Here is a 20,546-nt window from a genome sequence, read left to right as displayed (position 1 = left end):
AACTGCCATAAGAACTAAATTGAAAAGTTGCTCATACCTCTTTCTTCCAAATCTTTTCGTTCCATTTCCACAATTGCTGGCATAATCTGATGAGTTCTTGTGGTGTCATAATAACATCCTTTACAAAAAGAGCTTAGTTTGTGTGTTCTGTGACACCTTCCATCAAGTGGGATATTCTGCCAGCTTCTGTCATATTCAGATTCGCAGCATGGCATAGGGCCAAAGTATTGTGTATGTAAAACTGCATTGTTTCCCTGTGATGTTGGGCTCTGTTCTTCAATTGTTCCTCTGCTGAGTGGACTTGTCACTGATTGTCACCAAACATTTTCTTCAGTTCGGCCTGGTATTCATCCCAACTGTTGGGCTTCTCTTCGTTGTTCTCGAACCAATGCTGGCCGTGCCCCCCCAAGTAAAAGTACAACACTTGCTAAACACATTGTATTATCCTATTTGTTATGTTTGGCAACTATTGAATGCTTCCAGCCATTTCCTTAGGTTCTGACCAGCATCTCTAGAAAACACTGTTTGAGAGGTCTGATGTGCAGCTGACACTGTTGATTTGGAATCCATTGGACTCTTGAATATGCAGACCTTGGGAATGATATATTGCTTGTATTGCAGTTCCTGTCCATGTATATGACGGCTTTTAAATTGTGTGATTGGAATCATAATGTTGTAATGTTTTGAAGTACCTGCTGTCTTCACAGTACAGTGTCACATCATAACCAGAAACAAGTCCAAACCTGAAAGTAGTGTCATCAGTGAAGTACAACACTTAGTACTGAAAGCACATTTATTACTGACAACAGTGCACAGCCAGAGCAGAAGAGAACTGGTGGGAAGGGCTGCTATTTATACAAACTTTGGGTATTCCAGAATTTACAAACATAAGAACTTCCCAGAAATTATAAATACTAAATAACATATAATTGCTGATTGTTGGGTTTGAACCAGCCACCCACAGCACACCAGTGAGCAGTGCTAACTGCTACACCACACTGCATGCAGCACACTTCCGGTAATATTGCACTTTTGCTAATGTGTACTTTTTAACACATTATCCTTTTAGACTGTTATATTCATCTAAAATATCATTTAATTTGATGTTTGTGGTACCTATGATAAGTGACTTCCAAAAGAATGTTGGTTATATTGTCTTATCTCATATATTGGTCATAAACAGCCTGAAAAGCTTGTAAGGATGTTGCAGGGATGGTGGTGCTCAGAAATTGTTGTTAAGGAAAAAGTTTAGCACATTGCACCATATTTAAGTTATCTACCATTGAAGTTAGCCAATCAGGTTGTCGTGCATTCAAGTTCAAGCAGCCTGTCAGGGGCTATGTCACCAAATGTGTTCTTCATTTGATTTCCTCAAACTGAACTAACGTAGCTTTTGCTTGACTATCTTTTTAACCAGTAATGGGCATTTCAACAAGTAGTAACTTGCAGAACCACAGATCCCTATGCATTACCACTTTTTTGTGCATACAAGTGTTTGAATTTGTAAGTACAGTGACCTGATTGACTAACTTCAGTGCTAAATAACTGGGAATTAATTTCTTAATAATTATTTCTCAGCACAACCTCCCCCATAGCATCCTTGCAAAACAAACTTGTCTGTCTGTTTCTGAGCCATACAACAACCCCCCCCCCCCCCCCCCCCCCACACACACACACACACTGAAGTTATCTGAAACATGTAACAGTTATGTGCCCAATTAGTAAAGATTCTTCTAACTTAGTCTTTAGTTTTATTCTGCATATCACTAACCTGTGCTCCCTAGGATTCTGTGCAGGTTGAAGACTGACAAACAATTCACAAAGCCTTTATTTCATCTAATATTTATCCATTTGGTCCTTCCCAAGTCAGTACTTTTTCATGAAGCTCCAAGGATTATATGATTAACTGAACCAATATATTTCATTTCAGTTTCATCTCCACTCCCATGGTTATGGAAATTACTTTTACTCTTAATTTTTTTGCACTGGAAAATCAGAATAGGTCTTCAGATGTCATGTGCTTTGTCAGAAGTATAGCTTACATTGCCAGACCGTATCACCCACTAACCAGAATGGAAGTTTTTAAGCTCATTACTTTTTCTGGATTATGGCATATAAAATATATTTCCAACGATGTTCAGTAGCTATACACACACTCATTGCAGTTCGTGAAGTTAACTTTTACTAATTATAATTGATAGAACCACAGAATTAATGTGGTCATTAATTGTGTTATTCACCAGATTGGTGTTTCTTGTACTTCCACACTCAAATAAATTAATATTATTGTGTACATTACATTTGTGACTGTTATCTCAAAGTCTTCAGCAATCAACAAATATATTGAACCCCACACATATATAAAGTTACATATGAAGTAAAAAGTATGTGGATCACGAAAGGGACATGATGAAACCCAAAAAGAACAGATCTTCACCCACAGTAATAAAAAAAAAGAAGTGTGGTCAACTTAGAAAGGAGCTATAAGCTTCCTGGTTGGCATGTGGAAGATGGAAGAGACAGTAACTATTAAACTGGCCTGAAGTAGCAGATAGGACTGACGAGAGAGAGTGTGAGGGCTGTGCTTGTAATTAGTAGAGTGAAGCACCATCCAGGTGATGTCAATGACATCAACTCCAGGTCCAGTAAGATTGTACTGGTCAGAGTGCTGACTAGTTGTCAACAAATACATAGATAAGCAAGGTTGCTTAGATGATGAAGTAAACACTGAGGTGTCTGAGGACAGCACGGATGAGGTCAACAACAACTTGTGGATGTGTGCTAATGGAAAAAGTGTTCTTTCCATAACTGTAGTGTCGCTCTTGGAAGTCTGTAACTTAAAAATAAATTACTGTTCGATTGAAACTTCCATCTTTTATAGGGGCCAGAATGAAGGAACAATTGGTGACAAGACCTTTGGTTCTTCTTCCCTGTCAGCATCCTTATCCAGAGAGGTCTGTGATATTGCACTTCCTATCATGTGAGGACGTTGCTTGGTGCTACTTGTTAGCATGCAGCCTTTGAAGCCTGATTGGAACTTTCATAAGTCAACTAGTGGCACTAGGAAAGGTGCTTTAATGGTGTGGAGGTGGATGTGTTACACTTGGGATGCGCTTGGTTTTGATATCTTGTGATGCTGTTAATTCCAAACACTTTCCAATTGTCTGTGGATTCCACAGGTAGTGTTTCCTGGGTGGCCTGAAGAATACCATCCCATTCACTCTGAATCTAGTTATACCTGGGTGATAGTGGTTTGAATCTGATGGTAGCATTAACTTCAGCTGTATGAAAGGCTGTTTACTATGAAGCAGTTTTGCCGAGTCTATCTCATTCACCTAGGAAGTGTGGTACAAGCTTCCTTGTTTTGATTGCTTATAGCTGTTTGCAACTGTTGCTTTAATGTTCTGACCATTCTTTCTGTCTTGCCTTAGATTCAGTGTGGAAAGCAGCTATAAAAAAAGGCTTAATCCTATTCTTTGCACAAAATTTGTGAAGAAGTTTTGGTAGTCTGTAAATAATTGAACAAAGCTTTACAAACTCCAAACTGTATGCTTTGATGTCAAAGAGTAATGCCTACCACAAAAAATAAATAAAAATAAAAAATCTTTTCCTGTAATGCATTCACAGTGATAATTGCGGGTTTCCTAAAGGTAGAGGTTTCCTAATGGTAGAGGCGTTGCAGTTGCAGTATTTGTTGTTCTACTTCCTTGTATGTTTCATGTTCCAGCACCATATAAACAGCACCCATTTTCAACAGAACCGATGTGGAGGTGTGATTATCATTGCTACATTCTTTATGAACTTGAAATAGTAGTTCCTTGTACCAAGAAAAGATTTCAATTATTTCAGCTCACAAGGATTTGTAAGAATTTTTATCATCTGTCTGTACAGGGTGCAGCAGAACCGACTAAGCAGTTTTGAGGAGCAGTAAAAAGTAAATCTGGATGTATAGAGAAAAATGTTTCTATTTTCTAAATTAGTACAATATACCATTTTACATTTATTTAGTTTTGAAAATAATGTCCTCAAGATGGCGGTCATTAGCATCAATACATTGTTGTGGACGATCCTTGAAGTTTCGAGCAACTCTTGCACACGTATTGCCAGGGTATGGCATTCACTTTGTCAATAATCCACTCAGGGTGTGAGGGCGACATTTGAAAACCTTTTCCTTCAGATATACCCAAAGAAAGTAGGCACAAATGCTCAAATATGGTGACCGTGCAGGCCACTCAACATCACCCCTCAAAGAGACGAGGCATCCTGGAAACATTTCTCTCAAAACATCAAGTGAAATTCAAGCTGTGTGTGCAGTATCTCCATCGTGTTGGAACCACAAGTCCCCCAGTCCATGTTTTTCAACAATCTCGTCCATTCTGGGTTGCAGAAAATTTTCAACATTGAAACATAATGTGTGGAATTCACTGTCATGGTCACTCCTTCCTTCTCAAAAAAGTAAGGGCCTACCATGCCAAATTGTGATATGGCACACCACACTGTCACTTTAGGAGAATGTTGCGGTCTTTCATGAGTAATTCAAGGGTTAGTTTCAGCGCAGCAGTGAAAGTTTTGCTTATTCACGCATTTACTAAGATGAAAATATGCCTCGTCACTACTGAAGAAAGCTGCATTAGGAGGGATCTGAGCAGGGCATAATTCTTGAGCAATCATTATTTTGAAAGGATGGAACTTCAAATCACATTGCAGAATCCTTCATCAAACTGCAGTCTGAAATCCCCAATGCAACAGCATGTCATCAAGCAGAACGTTGCGGCGATTGTTGAACTGCTGTACTCACCGCTGCACATTTTCTGACATTCTGATGGATCTGCATCGTCCATGTGTATATCTTCTTAGTGTGCTACCAGTTTGCTCCAACTGCCAAACCCAGGACCGAATTTTGTTTGCATTAGGAACGCCATTGTTGCGTGGAAAGTTGGACTGTCGCCGAAAAGCTCGTTGTGTAGCACTCACATATCTATTGCTTTCATAATAAGTACGAACGGCAAAACCACGATGTGCACCGGTCCAGACCATTTTGGCTACTGAAATGGGTTCAACGACTGAACAAAGGCAGACAATGTGCAACTGCCTGCTCCCACCACAGTCCTAGTGGTAATGGATAGAAACTGCTTAGTCAGTTGTGCTGCACCCTGTATAATGTATTTGTCTAAGTTATGTCCTAAATATTCAGCTTGGAGTTTAAGTAAACAGCATTGTTTTATTTTGAGTCTCAAGTAATTTCATCCTAAACATTAAACAGCAGTGTGAAATGTTTCATATGTTGCTTCTTGGAAATTCCCATGTTGATTATTTTGTCTCTGCAGTTCACACATCTCGAGTTTTGCCTTGTAATTTTTTTAAACTAATGCTGAAGTACTGCCAAGGTACTATTTTTCCCAACCTCGTCGCCACTGCCCCTGCCACCACCCCTTCCAGGAGGTTTTGTTTCTTTAATGAGCATGTGTATGACAAGCATGGGACCTCGAACCGTTTGGGCACTGCTTCTTACCCCTGTTGCAGTCTTTCAGCCCCCTTTTCCCACCTTCTGGGCCACCGAGGTAACAACACAGAAGAAGGAGACTCAAACTTTTCAAGCTGGTGGCCATACAACCACAGCAGTCTCAATTGATTGATCAGATTTATATAATGTAGAAAGGTACAGTCCCAAGATATTTCTGTAGCTACACCATGGGAGGAAAAAAGATTAAGAAACATGAAGAATAATATGCACCACAGTACAGGGTCTGCATCAGATGATGAATCTTTCCTGAATATACAACCAATTTTCTTACGAGAAGAAATGAGACATGTGGTGAAGTTGCCTCACTAGATGATATGAGAAGTAGATCAATCAACAAATTATCTCCTGTTTATCATGGGCAGGTGGGCAGTGATCGCAAAGTAACAAATTTGGTTTTATGCCATGCACCACAGTGTGGCCTTTATGAGGTGTAACTGTGACAGGGATGATTTTTCCTCGTGATCTTATACTACAGACAACTAAAGAATTACTGCCCAATTTAGAAAGATGAGAGTTCACTGTGTCAGTATATCCAATAATGCGCAAAAGATACCAGGGCAGACATTGGAGCTTTAATTCTGGGCATTGAAGGCGATACTATCTCTGAAAGATTTATAACAGCTGTTGGGACTGTTCCTCCTCCTCTCAACTACAGGACAAACTATCTAGTATTTGTAGGCACCAGTCACCCTGCAGTAGCCCTTTGGAGAATAACTAGCAATGCACTTTGCTTGAGCCTCATTATCAGAAAGATACCAACCCAAATTCCACCTCCTGTCCTTTGATTCTCAATTCGTATAAGCATATTAAATGTTAAAATCTAATCTCCCAGCAGTCATATAAGCCTGGTGCTTTATATGCCAAAACATCACTTTTAGAATTTGTAAATCACTCAGGAAGAGTGCCTGGAGTCTCGTGTGAGCATAGCAGTAGTAGACTGCCTCCCACACTTGACAAAATGTTCGTGCTGTGTCATAACACTATTGATGGATTATTAAAACACTGGTGAAAACAGATTTCTCCTGGGTATTCCAAGCCATAAATAACAAGCTGTAAGTGACAATAGGAAACACACAGATTATTTGAGAGGTAAATTGATTTTAACAAGTAATTTTTAAGTTTCAGACTTGGGAGGCACGTTGGTTATTGTATGTAGTGCACTGAAGCCAACTCTGTTACCCCCTCTATCCCTCTTCCTGCCCCCCCCCCCTCATACCTCCATGTGCTCTCTCTCTCTCTCTCTCTCTCTCTCTCTCTCTCTCTCTCTCTCTCTCTCTCTCCCCCTCTCCCCCCCCCCTTCCATCCCTCTCCCTCATGTAATGCTCTAGATCGAGCATGGACTAAAAATTGTTACAGGGTTGTTTTATGGGAGGCAGGAACCGATTACTTGTTATATCTTTGAGCGTTTGTTTCTTAACAGGAGATATAAATATCACAGTTCTTTTGCTGCCCTTCATAACCTCTTCAGGAAACATGTTTGTGATGGGAAGCATGGCATAAACACGCTGAATTTTGATGACAGCAAGATGGAGAGATTTGGTTATGCATTTTCAACCAGAATACCTGCTGTGGCAGGTACTATAGGTATAGTTTATGTAACCATCTGGAGGATACAGCAGGAGTACAGTTGGTATGTTGTCTAACTTCTAGGACCAGGTGACTTATTTCATCAAAATCACACACACACACACACACACACACACACACACACCAGCAAACAGTGACCATTAACGTTTGGGCTGGAATGGCTCCTTAACAGAAGCATCTGATGATTAATTTCTGCATACCAGCCTTACAGAACTCTGAGCACATTTCAGTGTTAATGTTCAATCACTGCTGGCTTTAGGCTTTGGGAAATTTTGGATAGATTGAACAGAAATTGTGTAACCAACACATTTGCTTGAGTTAATGCCACTTTAATTTTCCGTTTATTTGGAGAAATGTCGAAAGCGTAGTGTACAATACTGAAATTGCCATCCAAATTGAGCTGTTTTACCACAAAAGTGATGAGTTTTGTGATATAAAACAGAATCTTGCCATGCTTAACACAATACAATGGTCATTGCTGTTAAGGCAGCAGCATGTATCAGGCACAGAGCAAATTTATTCAAAAATGTCTTCAGTCAATGTAATGTGTGTAAAATTGTTATTGTATATGTGTAGTCTTTTGTAGTTGGCATCAATTTTTCATAAAATTATTTTGAATTGTAAATTGTCATATTGATTAAAAAAAATCTGCCTCTGTTGCAAGTGGCTTTCATCAGGATATTTAATACTGCTAGATCTGTGTAACTTGAACCATTTGGGACTGGTTGTGCAGTATTATACACCATTATGAAGACCACTTGCAATAGTATTGAAAAGTTGTTTCATTTTGCATTATGGCATGATCTACCACACAAAAGAAAGGAAGTTGTAACTATTCATTATCAGAGCATTAGAGTCATTTCATATGCAACTAATAAGCAATGAGTTGAAAATAATATAATTTATACGAAAATTTGCCCTCTATGTGTGACCCGTCATTTGTCAAAGTTTGTCGGCATGGCCCTGGTGATATTGCTCCTACCTGTTTCTAACCTGAATATTCCCAGTACAATATCTGTTTTCCCATTTTATTGACTTACTGATTTTCTCATCTATATTTGCTCCCATATTTAACCACCATTTTAATCCTGGTTCTGAGTTGTGGGCAGTATGCAGTAATTATTTCTGTTTTGTTATTATACCTTGTTACCTAGTCTGTGCTATTTTGCTTTGTAGTGTTTTACTATCGCAATAAATTAATATTTGTAACCTATTTTTCTTACATCTGAAAATATACTAACCTTTCTCCATTTATTTATTTTAAACAGAGGTGCTCGACATGGCTTGGGACTCAGTGGCAAACTTGCTCGAATTGAAGATCAAGACAAGAAATTGCTTAAACAATTATCAGGAAGTCAGAACTTGAAGAAGATAAAATTATCATCTGATTGTGAAACCTCTAAAAGTAGTGAAAATCAATGTGCAGACAAGTATTCCACAAAAACTGTTGAAAAATGTACAGAAAATGACTGTGGCACATTAGAAGAGAAAAAGAAAAAGAAGAAAAAAAGGAAGAAAGAAAGAAAGGAAAAGTGTGTTGAAGATTCGTAACAGTGCAGGACTGTCAAATGGCTGAAAGCCAAACTTCCTTCAGTATTTTATTTCATATTGTTACCATTAACAGAAATAAAGTTAAAATTACTTACAAAAATCGGATTATCAAGTTTGAGCATTTCTTCTACGTTTTCATTGTCATATGAGATCCAGTGTTACTGTGATAAAATGATTCAAGATTTGCCAGTCTTTGTTTCTGTTTTACTGTACTTCCTCAAACTACAGCAGTGTGTGTTTGCTTCATTCATCCTGTTGAACACTATTAGGATGAAAAGCTTTATTAGTCCCAATATATGGAAAGCATGATCTTTAAATGCAGTCCTATTTTTGAAGTGGCATGCAACAATTCACTGTGGTTGCAATCTGTTATGACTGTATTATCATACACAAACCAGTTTAAGCTCCTTCGACCATTTATGTCAGAAAGTGGCTCTGGTTGATGGTTTTTGGTTCTGTAGTGAATTATTGACAGTCAGTTGGGACTCTGTATTTGTGCAGTACACAAACTTTGAACCTAGAAAGTTATCAGAAACTGAAAATAGGTTTCTGGAATTGGATACCCTTCTACATAAATTGTTTGTTTTTATTCGTGCTATGCTTTACTAATGTAGGTGTTGCCCACTCCTGGGCTGGAAACTCCCACTGTTTTTTGTCAGGATATTTGGCCTGACGACCTATGGACGGGGGGGGGGGGGGGGGGGGGCATTTGATGCAAATAAAACAAAATTAGTTATTAATCATTGTATAATCTAATATGCATCTCATAGCTGTGGCCTCAGCCATGACCAGTTTCTCCGTAGGCTGTAATGAAATCTGCTGTCATCAGTGGCGGAGGCTTCCTAGAGGTCACTGTGTCAACCCATAGCTTAGGCTGGCAACTTACAGTCTGGTATATTGTGGCTGCACGCTGATCCATACGTGCTTCCCTTGGAGCAGATCTGCTGAGAAGGAGGGATGACTGTGGTGCTTGTGTGATTGATTTACACGCCGCCCTGAGAGTGCTCTGTTCCCCTCTCGTCACTGCTGCTGTCAGATGGTCCATTGTGTTGGACCGAGCAAGGTGGCGCAGTGGTTAGCACACTGGACTCGCATTCGGGAGGACGACGGTTCAATCCCGTGTCCGCCCATCTTGATTTAGGTTTTCCGTGATTTCCCTAAATCGCTCCAGGCAAATGCTGGGATGGTTCCTTTGAAAGGGCACAGCCGACTTCCTTCCCCATCCTTCCCTAATCCAATGAGACCGCTGTTTGGTCTCTTCCCCCCAAAGAACCCAAAGGTCCATTGTGTTGGGTGCCATGATGTCTGATGTATGCCGATCCTGTTTAATCAGTTCAGTGGGCCCTCTGGTCCATATGATGCCGAAGTATCAGAGCATCTCATGACCTGAACTGGAACAGTGATGGTGGACCCATGGATTACCTATTGGTGGCAGCTTCAGTCCTGGACTCCAGCATCAGTTATCCAGTGTTGCAGAACTGCTATCATTATGCCAAGTAGCAAGAGTGTGACTGGCACAGTGTGACAACACTGGAACAATCTTAAACAAGATGTTACAATATAGTAAATAGAAAATCAAGTGTGAATGAGATTGATCATACTGATTGACTACCCCCTAGGCCAGCTTGCCGGGGTATTTCTTGAACTGAGGAGACACTTTGCTGTGCAACAGTATTTGTAATGACCAAATCGGTCCAGTTTATTATGAGTGGTCAGTGGTCTCCAGTTCTGCTACATTTGCTTAATGGAGTTGTTGCAGGACTGTAACAGCTCTGTCAGGTCCCCAATATGCGTCGTTGCATCCTATCTAGTGCATCTTAATTTTACAAGAGCAGCGAAGGCAGTTTGGTGTACTCTTGTCTTGCAGTTTTCTGTTAAGCTTATTCTCTCTCACAGAATTGTCAGTGTTGCTCTCTTGGTGACCAACTAACTGTGTCAAAATGTTTACATGTTGTGGCTGGCTTGTATTGATACCTCCCTGTGCTAAGACAATGCTTGGCTGTGGGGACTTAGTACAGGACTGGGGGAGTAAAAATGTTATATCTCAGTGTGTGACACTATTGTTGCGTCAACCTTGATTGGCCAATACAAACAGTGAACAACATTACTGAGGTAAACTCCTGAGCAGAATGTGGTGGTAATGATCACAATTTTTATTGCATTCAATGCAGACACGTGCCCTGTGCCCAGAAAAAATCATGGACTAGTACTAGAACACAGTTCAAATCATAGAATCTTTTTATTATTCTGAAAGGACAAGAGGGAAATTTTGTAAAACTTTCACCTTTGTGTTGTAAAAGGGTTTTGTCTGGTATTGCTGTAATATTGAATTTGGTGAAAATCCTCAGAAATTGACTGCCACCGCACACCATGCAGCTGCTTTTGAATACTTATCACCTTGGGGAGTATGTGATTGTGACTGAGCTATACATCTCTTTGAAATTACAGCGAAGAGCTTATGCTGGGCAGATATATTATTGAAGAAAGGGGATGTACAGACATTAACAATATCATAAAGGCAATTAATGGAGAGATGTGAAAAGGTCTGCTTCTGTACATGCACTCAACATGCCTGAGCTTCTAGAGACTGTCAGAGCAGAATCAGTTTGCTTGAAAGTATGACATTACATACCTATTCCTTTAACCCTTTGAGTACTGCATATGTGATATGCCACAACACTGCACCTTGCTGCGGGGCCTGCGGATGTTGTTTGCCGCTGAAGTGGGCTTTTCCGTGGGCCCTCCAGACGGCATTCGCTGCGCGGCCTGGCCGGTACTTGAGTCCTAATGATGGCTTATACCGCAGCTGGTTCACTGCCTGTTGGCCTGCGGACGTCAATAGCCGCTCAGGGCTGCATGCCGGCCCATCGCAAGTTCTTTTGTCATATACACTCCCTGGGATGGATGTACCTTATTTATTGTTCTGTGCCCCTGTCCCTGCTACATGGGAAACACACTGCTATGGATTTCGCAGTTGCTTTTCGACATTTGTGCTAGCTGGTTCATGTGATATTCTGCTTCTGTGGTGTCATTTAGCTATCTGCCGTTTCATCAGGATTTTTAGAGTGCTGTCTCTTTTGAGCTCCACAGACAAATGGCACATCGGCGTCGTTGCACTGACGAAGAGATACTGACAAGGAGTGACACTGACAGTGAGTGTGGCATCTACAATGAATACAGTGATGATGGAGATTCATCAAAAGAATGTCGTAGTAATGCACCTCCACGTACTTCACCTAGTAGAGCTCGCCAGGACAGTTCTTCTTCAGATTCTGAAAGTGAAGACGAATCGATCTGTAAAAGGCCACGCCATAGTGAGAATGAGAAATTTGATTGGCAAAAACATGATTTCAGTCCAGCACTTCATGCATTTGATGACTCATCTTCAGGACATAATTGCCAACTAACGCCTGGTGCAAGTGTTCTATCATTTTTCCTGCTATTTCTGTCAGAAGATCTGTTGAAATTTATAGCTCTTGAAACGAAAAGATTTTTCACTTTCACCATGGCAAAGGAGCAAAATATCATTATCAACTTTTCATTTATGTCTGGTACGAGAACTTGTGGAAAAATTTGCTACAGAATGGAGAAGAGATAGGAAAGGAAGACGCTCTGATGACGAGAATCCTCTTCGCTTCACTGGGAGGCACTTTCCACATGTCATTCTAAGTGACCAGTCCAAGAAACGCGGACTATGGCTTAGATCTGCAACCTGCTCGAAACAGAATGTGCATCGAGAAACGAAATATGAATGCAAGACATGCAGTGTACCTTTGTGCATTGGCCCATGTTTTGAAACATACCACACAAAGAAGAACTTTTAGCCAAGTTGCTAAAGCTGGAAGATGAAAAAATTAAAAAATAAAAATAATTACAAAAATTTAAAAAAATATTTTTAACTTCACCATTGCCAGTTCAAAGCCCGGGTGACAAGGAAGGATGGGAAAAATAACTGTGGGGAAGGAAAAACACAGACGGGATGCTTTAAGTGTTCTTACAGAAGGTGAATGAATAAAAACTTAGTACAAATTTATGGATTCTTCCATAGAAGTTAAACCTTAAACTTAGTGCAAATATCATTAATTAAACACAAAATTCTAGCATTATCATTACTACAAAACTGTAGTCTGGGTTGTGGTAAAAGATATTTATTTAAGCAGTGACTAGTTTCGGGGGCCGCCCATTTTCAAACCACCATGTAAAACAAAGACATTATAGCTGTTAATAAAACCATGGTTTTATTAACAGCTATAATGTGTTTGTCACATTCCTTTTTGACATGGTTGTTTGAAAATGGGCTTCACCCGAAACTAGTCACCGCTTAAATAAATATCTTTTACTGCAACCCGGGCTACAATTTTCTATTAATATTCAGTAACGGATCGCTGTCCTATTTTTGCAGGACACTGGATTTGTGAAAAAATTCTAGGCCTACACTTGGAAAGGGCATCTCGGCACATGTTGGTCAGTTGCACATACTCGCCCGTTTCTGAAGCACTAAAGGTCATTAGGAATTAAAGGCGACATTTAATTAGGTAGTTTAGAAACTTGAGTATTTCCTTATCTAATTCTTAAACAAAAGCTATAAATAATTGTTTATTTCTACTGTACAATAACAATTGCATCCCATACAAAAAGAATTCAGAAATGTTGAATTTTTGATTTTGAAGTTTCCTTGGGGATAATTTATTTGGTCAAGGCTCTCAAAATATAGTGATTAGCTTCAAAAGTGTGTCTTGGCATCCAGACACTTCCCTCAATGGTTGTTTGGGGCAAATTATTGCGCTAGTACAGAAGAACGTCAACGTTTGGTCATTACGGATTATACAGTGTTTACATCATAAGTTGCATACAGAAATCTGATAATGAAGTATCAGTATGCCAAATGAAACACAGATGTGTACTGAGACCTTATGACGATTCTCAAGAACTAATTGCCAATGGAAGAAAGCCTTCGTGAGGAGTTACATTTTAGCATCGTAAGTGTACATTAGGTCTGTCGAGCAATTCATCTCCAGATTCAAAGCTATGGAATAAGTATCCAGATACCCTGCATTTATATGTAACATCTGCGATCACACTAATTGCGAGTCTGTCACGACCCCCATTGTTCCAGAAATACTCGGGCCAGGGCGAGGACAGCTGAGCAGAGTGCTCAGGCACACACAATAGTCCGCGGAAGTGGCTGCCAGCGCAGGCACACGGATTAGGCGGCTCCAAGAGAAGGTTTGACACGGCCAGCTGCACACGCTGGTGCAGCACTCAAAGGGTTAAAGCACTTCAAGTGCCAGGAATTTGGATGCATTGTGTTGTTGTAAAGACCACAGACTGCGCAGAAAATTTTGCAAAGCAGCCCAGGAACAAAGAACAGTGTTATCATCTCCATCACCGTGTGTTAATTTATTGACTCATGTTGTGTGGAGTAGAGGTAGCCTATGTATCTGGAGGATCAGAACAACTATAATACAGATCACCAACCATGTATCATATTGCAAAACAGATTGTATATAAAGCACAACAGCCACCTGTTTTTATGTTGTCATTCATGGCAAGAGCAGTAGCAGCAACACAGATGCAGTTGTCAATAAACGTTAACACAAGTGCATTTAGACCAGGTTGTTGTCCACCTTGGTACCAATAAACAAACACACCAGCTGTAGGGCTGTGTTGTGGCTGTGATTTGTAGTTGGTGACACAGCGCTCTTAACTTGAGACTGTTATGATCATTCTTACATTTAAATTTCTGTTCAAACTGTGTGCAAGATTTTCAGTGTCGAACAGGGCATATGTTATAACTGTGTGTCTATGTTGTTGATTAGAATTCGTGTTGATGGTGGCGTTAATAATGCCTTCTACAGTTTATTATGGCCCATAGTTCCTGTAAGAAATACCAGCCGAGGATAACTTGATATCTGTATTCCGCAAGAAATACAACATTGTAGAACTTTGTTCAGGTGCTAGTATTCTGCCTATAGGGGTTCATTTTGGCTGCACCTGATTTCCATTATTGTGGACTTGGTCCACAGGTTTCATTTGTCTTTGATTCCCTGGCATTATCAGAATTGATATTTGATGATTTGTGCAGTATTATTTGTTAACCTCCTAACTGATTATCCCAAGATATCTCGGGTTAAGCTGTTTTGCTGATAAATATGATCCCGACATAACGAGGGCCTCCAAATTTTGTGCATCCCTGCACCAGCAGCCTGATTATAAATGTTGTAGTTCCTTCCACTGCCGCTAGTTAGCACCAGCATCCAGATTATAATCATTTTTGTTCCTTCCACTGTCACTTGTTAGCATTCTTTGCAGTTTCACTTTTTGTTGCAGTGTATTGCTGCTGGCTTGTGCTCGTGAAGTCATTGCAACATTACCTTTTTTGTTGCAATTGTTGCAGTATTATGTCTGCTTGTGATTATTCCAGAGAGGAAGGGCAGTGGGAACATATCCCTGTTTTGGAATCTGGTGGTGACTCTTTTGAACTTTGAGGACGTCAAATAAACACCTTTCAGCAATCAAACTTCAAACCTTATTGTATTTGTCAATCAGTCTCAGCATTTTACTACGCCAATAGGTGCCTCACCAACGTGTAGGAAGAATTTACCTCACTTGTGATCAAAACAGGAGCTAGCTATACTGGTATTAGTAGATTTTTGTTATAGTGATCACTATAACAAAAGAAGCAGGATACAGGTGGGAAGCATGTTTGGAGAGAAACATGATACTACTGCCACCAGTGCCAGGTCCCCTTGTGCAGAGTCTGTCATACACAAACAGATTTCTAATACCATTCTAGTCTGTGATTTTCATATGCATATCTTAAGTATACAAATAATATGGCAGATAAATTTGGAGCTCCGTCTCGCATAAACAACACGTTTCTTCTTAATATCTGTTGTATCATCACAATACTTTCATATCTACTCTACAACGATAAGAAGTGATAACCTCCTTGACATGCGAGCATCTGGAGTGATTTTGTGCACTTGGATGGGTGCTATGAGTAACATTGGTGAGGAAGTCTTTGCTGAACTGCAGTTACAGATTCGGCTTGTTCTGCTCCTTCACGAGACATGCAATGTAGTGGTCTACTTCTGGTCAGCTGCAAATTAAATCAGTGACAGTGTCACAGGGAGGGTTGGCCAAAGATAATGCGATGAGATCTTTTAATATCTGACTTTATCCTAAGAATGCGAGAATGCTCTGTAACTCCCGTGCATATACGGAAAGATGGGCAATGGTAATGGTAAATTACACTCTATGATCGAAGTGCTAGAAATATGTAGATAACCTAACTGCATTGGTATAGGACGCTGAGAGGCATACATTGCCATATATATGTCTGGGAATTAACAAGGATTGGACGTACTGTACAGTCATCTTATCTACATTCGTAATCTATTATAGGGTACTCATAAAGAAATGGAGGGGTGGTTTGGCAATGATGCTGCCATGTCGTCGTGGTGGAGCAGCGTCCTGATGCTGTCAAACGCCAGTTTGTACAATACCTCAGACACCATGATACTTGTGAAGAAAAAAAAAGTAACAGTAAATTTACTATATCAAAATATCAGAGGTTTAAAAAACAAAATTAATGAATTTCAGATCTGTTTAGATGAGCTACAGTCTACAAATCCTGTTGATATTATTTGTATTTCTGAACATCATTTAGGTAGTGAAATTGAAATGCTTAATATGGAACGCTACACATTAGCTTCAAAGTATTGTAGAAAAGAGATGGAGAAAGGAGTTGCCACTTACGTTAGAAAGGGTCACAATTATAAAATCATTGACATTCTTAAATACTGTAGTGATCAGCATTTTGAAGCATGTGCCACACAAGTAGAAACACACAAAAGAGCAATAATTGTAGTCACAATATACAGGGCTCCAACTGGTAATTTCCTGCTATTCACTAAACAGCTTGATGCAGTATTAAATTTCTGAACTTCTAAAAATAATGAACTCATACTAGCCAGCTGCGGTGGCCGTGCGGTTCTGGCGCTGCAGTCCGGAACCGCGGGACTGCTACGGTCGCAGGTTCGAATCCTGCCTCGGGCATGGGTGTGTGTGATGTCCTTAGGTTAGTTAGGTTTAAGTAGTTATAAGTTCTAGGGGACTTATGACCTAAGATGTTGAGTCCCATAGTGCTCAGAGCCATTTGAACCAACTCATACTAAGTGGAGATTTTGATTTAAATTTTATGGAGGCTAGTCATTCAAGATCCATACTAGAGTCTCTTACCACTTCTTATAATCTCATTCCTTTACTACAAATTCCAACCGGGGATATGGGTACCAGCAGCACTGCTATCGATAACATTTTCATGGATACTACCACACTAGCAAATCATAGTATAAATCCAATATTTAATGGCCTTTCAGGTTATGATGCCTAGTTGCTTGCATTTAATATAGTGGGGTCTGATTCAACTAATAACAGGAAATGGGAAACTATGCAAATAATAAATGAAACAGGAAGTGAAGGTATAAAAAACTGTTTGAGGAATACAGACTGGAAAGATGTATATAATTCACCCTGGATAAATGAAGAATATAACTGTTACTCTAATATACTCATAGGTCACAACTTTTTCCTTTCAGTAGCAGACAACTTACGTTTGCATAGTCGTTCAGAAGACAGCTTAAAATACTTAAAAAATGCATTTCTGCAGAAGTTTGACAAAATTCAACTATATCCTACCTCACCAAAAGAGATTTCTAATATTACTAGTTCTCTTAAAAACAAATGTTCCAGTGGTTATGATGAAATCAGCACTACCGTAATTAAATGTTGCTCCTCACAACATCGTGACATACTGAGTTACTTATGTAATGAATCCCTCCACAGTGGTACTTTTCCAGATAGGCTTAAATATGCTATTGTCAAACCATTACACAAAAAAGGGGACAAATCGTCAGTGGAAATCTTCCATCCCATTTCATTATTGGCAGTATTTTCAAAAGTGTTTGAAAGGGTTATGTACAATAGACTTCATAAACACTTAGTACAGAAAAATATTCTCATTCGCAATCAGTTTGGATTTCAGAAAGGATTGTCAACTGATCAAGCTGTATTCACTTTTGCAGATGATATATTAGAATCAATAAATCAAAATTTATTATCCCTTGGAATATTCTGTGATCTGGCTAAAGCTTTTGATTGTGTTAAGCATGATATCCTTATACAACAGTTAAAATATTATGGGATAACAGGAGTAGCAGGTTCATGGTTCTCATCCTATCTTTTTAATAGAAAACTGTGTGTCTGTATCAGGCTTATCACATAACAATAGTCATTCAAACTATGAAACCATCAGACAGGGGGTGCCCCAGGGCTCTATTTTAGGTTCCTTGTTGTTCCTATTATATATAAATGATCTTCCATATGCAATGCCACAAAATGAAAAGTTTGTCTTATTTGCAGATGATACAAGTATTAGTATAAAAAAAAGTACTCGTGATCTCACTGAGCAATCAGCTAATGAAATATTTGTTAAGTATGAATGGGTGGTTCACAGCAAATGGATTGTCACTGAATTTTGAGAAGACCCAGTACATACAGTTTAGTACCTCACAAAGAATACCTAACCCTATAAGTATAATGTGTTCAAACAATGAAATTAAAGCTGTAGACAGTGTCAAATTGGAAAACTCACACTCTAGACTTAATGAAACGCCTTAGTTCCGCTACATTTGCAGTATGCATGATAGCAGAAATAGGTGATTTAAAAATGAAGAAGTAAGTTTAATCGCCCTACTTACATTCACTAATGAGTTATGGAATCATCTTTTGGGGAAACTCCTCTCACAAAGGAAACATTTTCAAAATTCAGAAACGAGTCATTAGAATAATATCTGGTGTCAGTCCTAGATCATCATGCAGAGACTTCGTTAAGAAACTTGGTATTCTAACTACTACTTCTCAGTACGTATACTCGTTGATGTCCTTTGTCATTTCCAACGTATCTCTTTTTACACAAAATAGTGAAAAACTTGATTATAATACCAGAACCGAAAACAATCTGTATAAGGACTATAAAAGCTTAACATTAGTACAAAAAGGAGTCAAATACATGGGTACTCATATATTCAATAACTTACCAGAGCATATCAAAGGTCTTGTAAGTGATAAAGATAGGTTTCAGGGCGAATTAAAGAACTTCCTGTTGGCCAACTCCTTCTACCCCATCGATGAATGTCTTCACAAGGATTATAGCTCGTAACTCCATCTGCATTAGAATTGTACAATATCCATGTATGTGAGTAAAAAAAAGAAAAAAACTGACTCTTTCCACATCCCAGAGACTCCTCTCCAAGGGATCCATGGAAAACTATAAATGTAATGTAATGTAATATTTAGTGCTTCAGTCTATTTGTAGTGAAATGTAATTACTTGATTTGCAAAATGTTTTCGCGTGATTCTAAATGTTGAAAATATGTTTTATTATGAAGAAGAATCATCGTAAGGTGGTGGTGAGTGTTTTAAGCGATCTGTTTGACTCCTGCAAGTAGTTAAACAACTAATTTGATAGGGTAGTGCAAATGGACTATTTCCCACTATTTTGATATCGAAATTGCGTCAGCCCTCCATTTGTCCCCAGCATTAGCCAATAGGAACACAATGTTCTGCGGAGAGATGGCAATCTCCGTCTGTGTGTTTGGAGATGTTGGTTCACACACAAACAGGAAGTAGCCACTTGAGACAGACACGAGACAGGAAGCAAGTCTGGTGTATCTGGGTCAACACAAAGCCACCACCTGATGCTTTGTTCGGTTCTGTGAGATCAAAGGAGGCCAACATCTGGTCCGTGGTTGGTGGTATGTAGTATCATGATCTGTAATTAAGACATTGGGCGATTTTTGACCTCTGTTGCGGGTCCTGTATGAAGACACATGCGTGAGCGACACCAAATGGCGACTACTATACTGTGTTTCATTCCATTCCTCGGTGCTTACAGTTATTACGTCATGGGAAGTGGGGATGTAGACATGAGCTATACCCTATCTGTCGCAAACTGATTAAATAAAGTATATGCATCAGTATATTATTGAAACTGATTTGAATTTCATGTCATGAGATCCTTCCTCACCAGCACAGACTGAGTCTTTATCACATCATTTTTTTTTCTGGGAGGGAGGGGGCAAGGGGTGGAGGGGTGGGATGTCGTCTGATGGTGGCACTGCACACTAGTTCAGTCAATCCCTGCACATCAAGGTTAACGTAATTAGGATATGTAATTGCTTAATGTGAGCTTTTCCCACCAATTAAAGAGATTCAACCCCTGAAAAATTGAATTTTATAAATAAACATTTTATCCTCTGCTATGTAATGTATGAGGAGAGCAATTTCTCCATATTAACAGCTTACTGTGAAATTAAGATTCCTGGCAAGGGAAGCTTTAGCTATAGAATTTGCTATTGCAATTTCAAAATAAGTATTGAGTGAAATCATATCCAACACTTTCGAAGCTATTTACGCTGTACTGAAGGATGATTTCATGAAGCCAAGTGAAGTACTGTAACTAAATTCTAACAAGTCACAGATAACCTTTTTACAGCTTTAGACGTGTTGGAAAAGAGTATATTTTTAGAAATTATACACGTGGCCAGTGAGCTTTAGTATAGTTTGTTTCTGATTCGATATTTTCAATTCCATGCCTGAAGTTCACCAGCAACATTTGCACCAGAATACTAAACTCTAGACAAGGATTTATAGTATAGGCCCGCCAGTATCTGGAAGGTTTTACTTCTTGTATTCTGGTAGTGAATTCTACAGTCCACTTTTAAATCACTCCTGTTATGAATCACATATTATATTAGGACGTAAAACAAGAGTGTAATGATAACTATGTCCCTGAAGATGCTGTTCCAAGATCTTCCAT

At 39.3% G+C, this 20,546-nt stretch overlaps 1 protein-coding gene across 1 annotated transcript in view; it reads left to right on the top strand.

Moving 5' to 3' along the window:
- LOC124555580 (G patch domain-containing protein 4-like) overlaps positions 1-8,814 on the top strand; it is a 53,125-nt gene extending 44,311 nt beyond the window's left edge. The window contains exon 5 of the mRNA XM_047129544.1: positions 8,380-8,814. Coding sequence (XP_046985500.1) covers positions 8,380-8,662 — 283 coding nt within the window. The 3' untranslated portion in view covers positions 8,663-8,814. The remainder of the gene's footprint in view (positions 1-8,379) is intronic.
- The last annotated feature ends 11,732 nt before the right edge of the window (positions 8,815-20,546 follow it).

The sequence above is a fragment of the Schistocerca americana genome, chromosome X (genome assembly GCF_021461395.2).
Source record: "Schistocerca americana isolate TAMUIC-IGC-003095 chromosome X, iqSchAmer2.1, whole genome shotgun sequence".
In the NCBI taxonomy this organism is placed as follows: Eukaryota; Metazoa; Arthropoda; class Insecta; order Orthoptera; family Acrididae; genus Schistocerca; species Schistocerca americana.
Note: the sequence above shows the minus strand (reverse complement) of the source record. Positions and strands in the feature narration are given on the sequence as shown.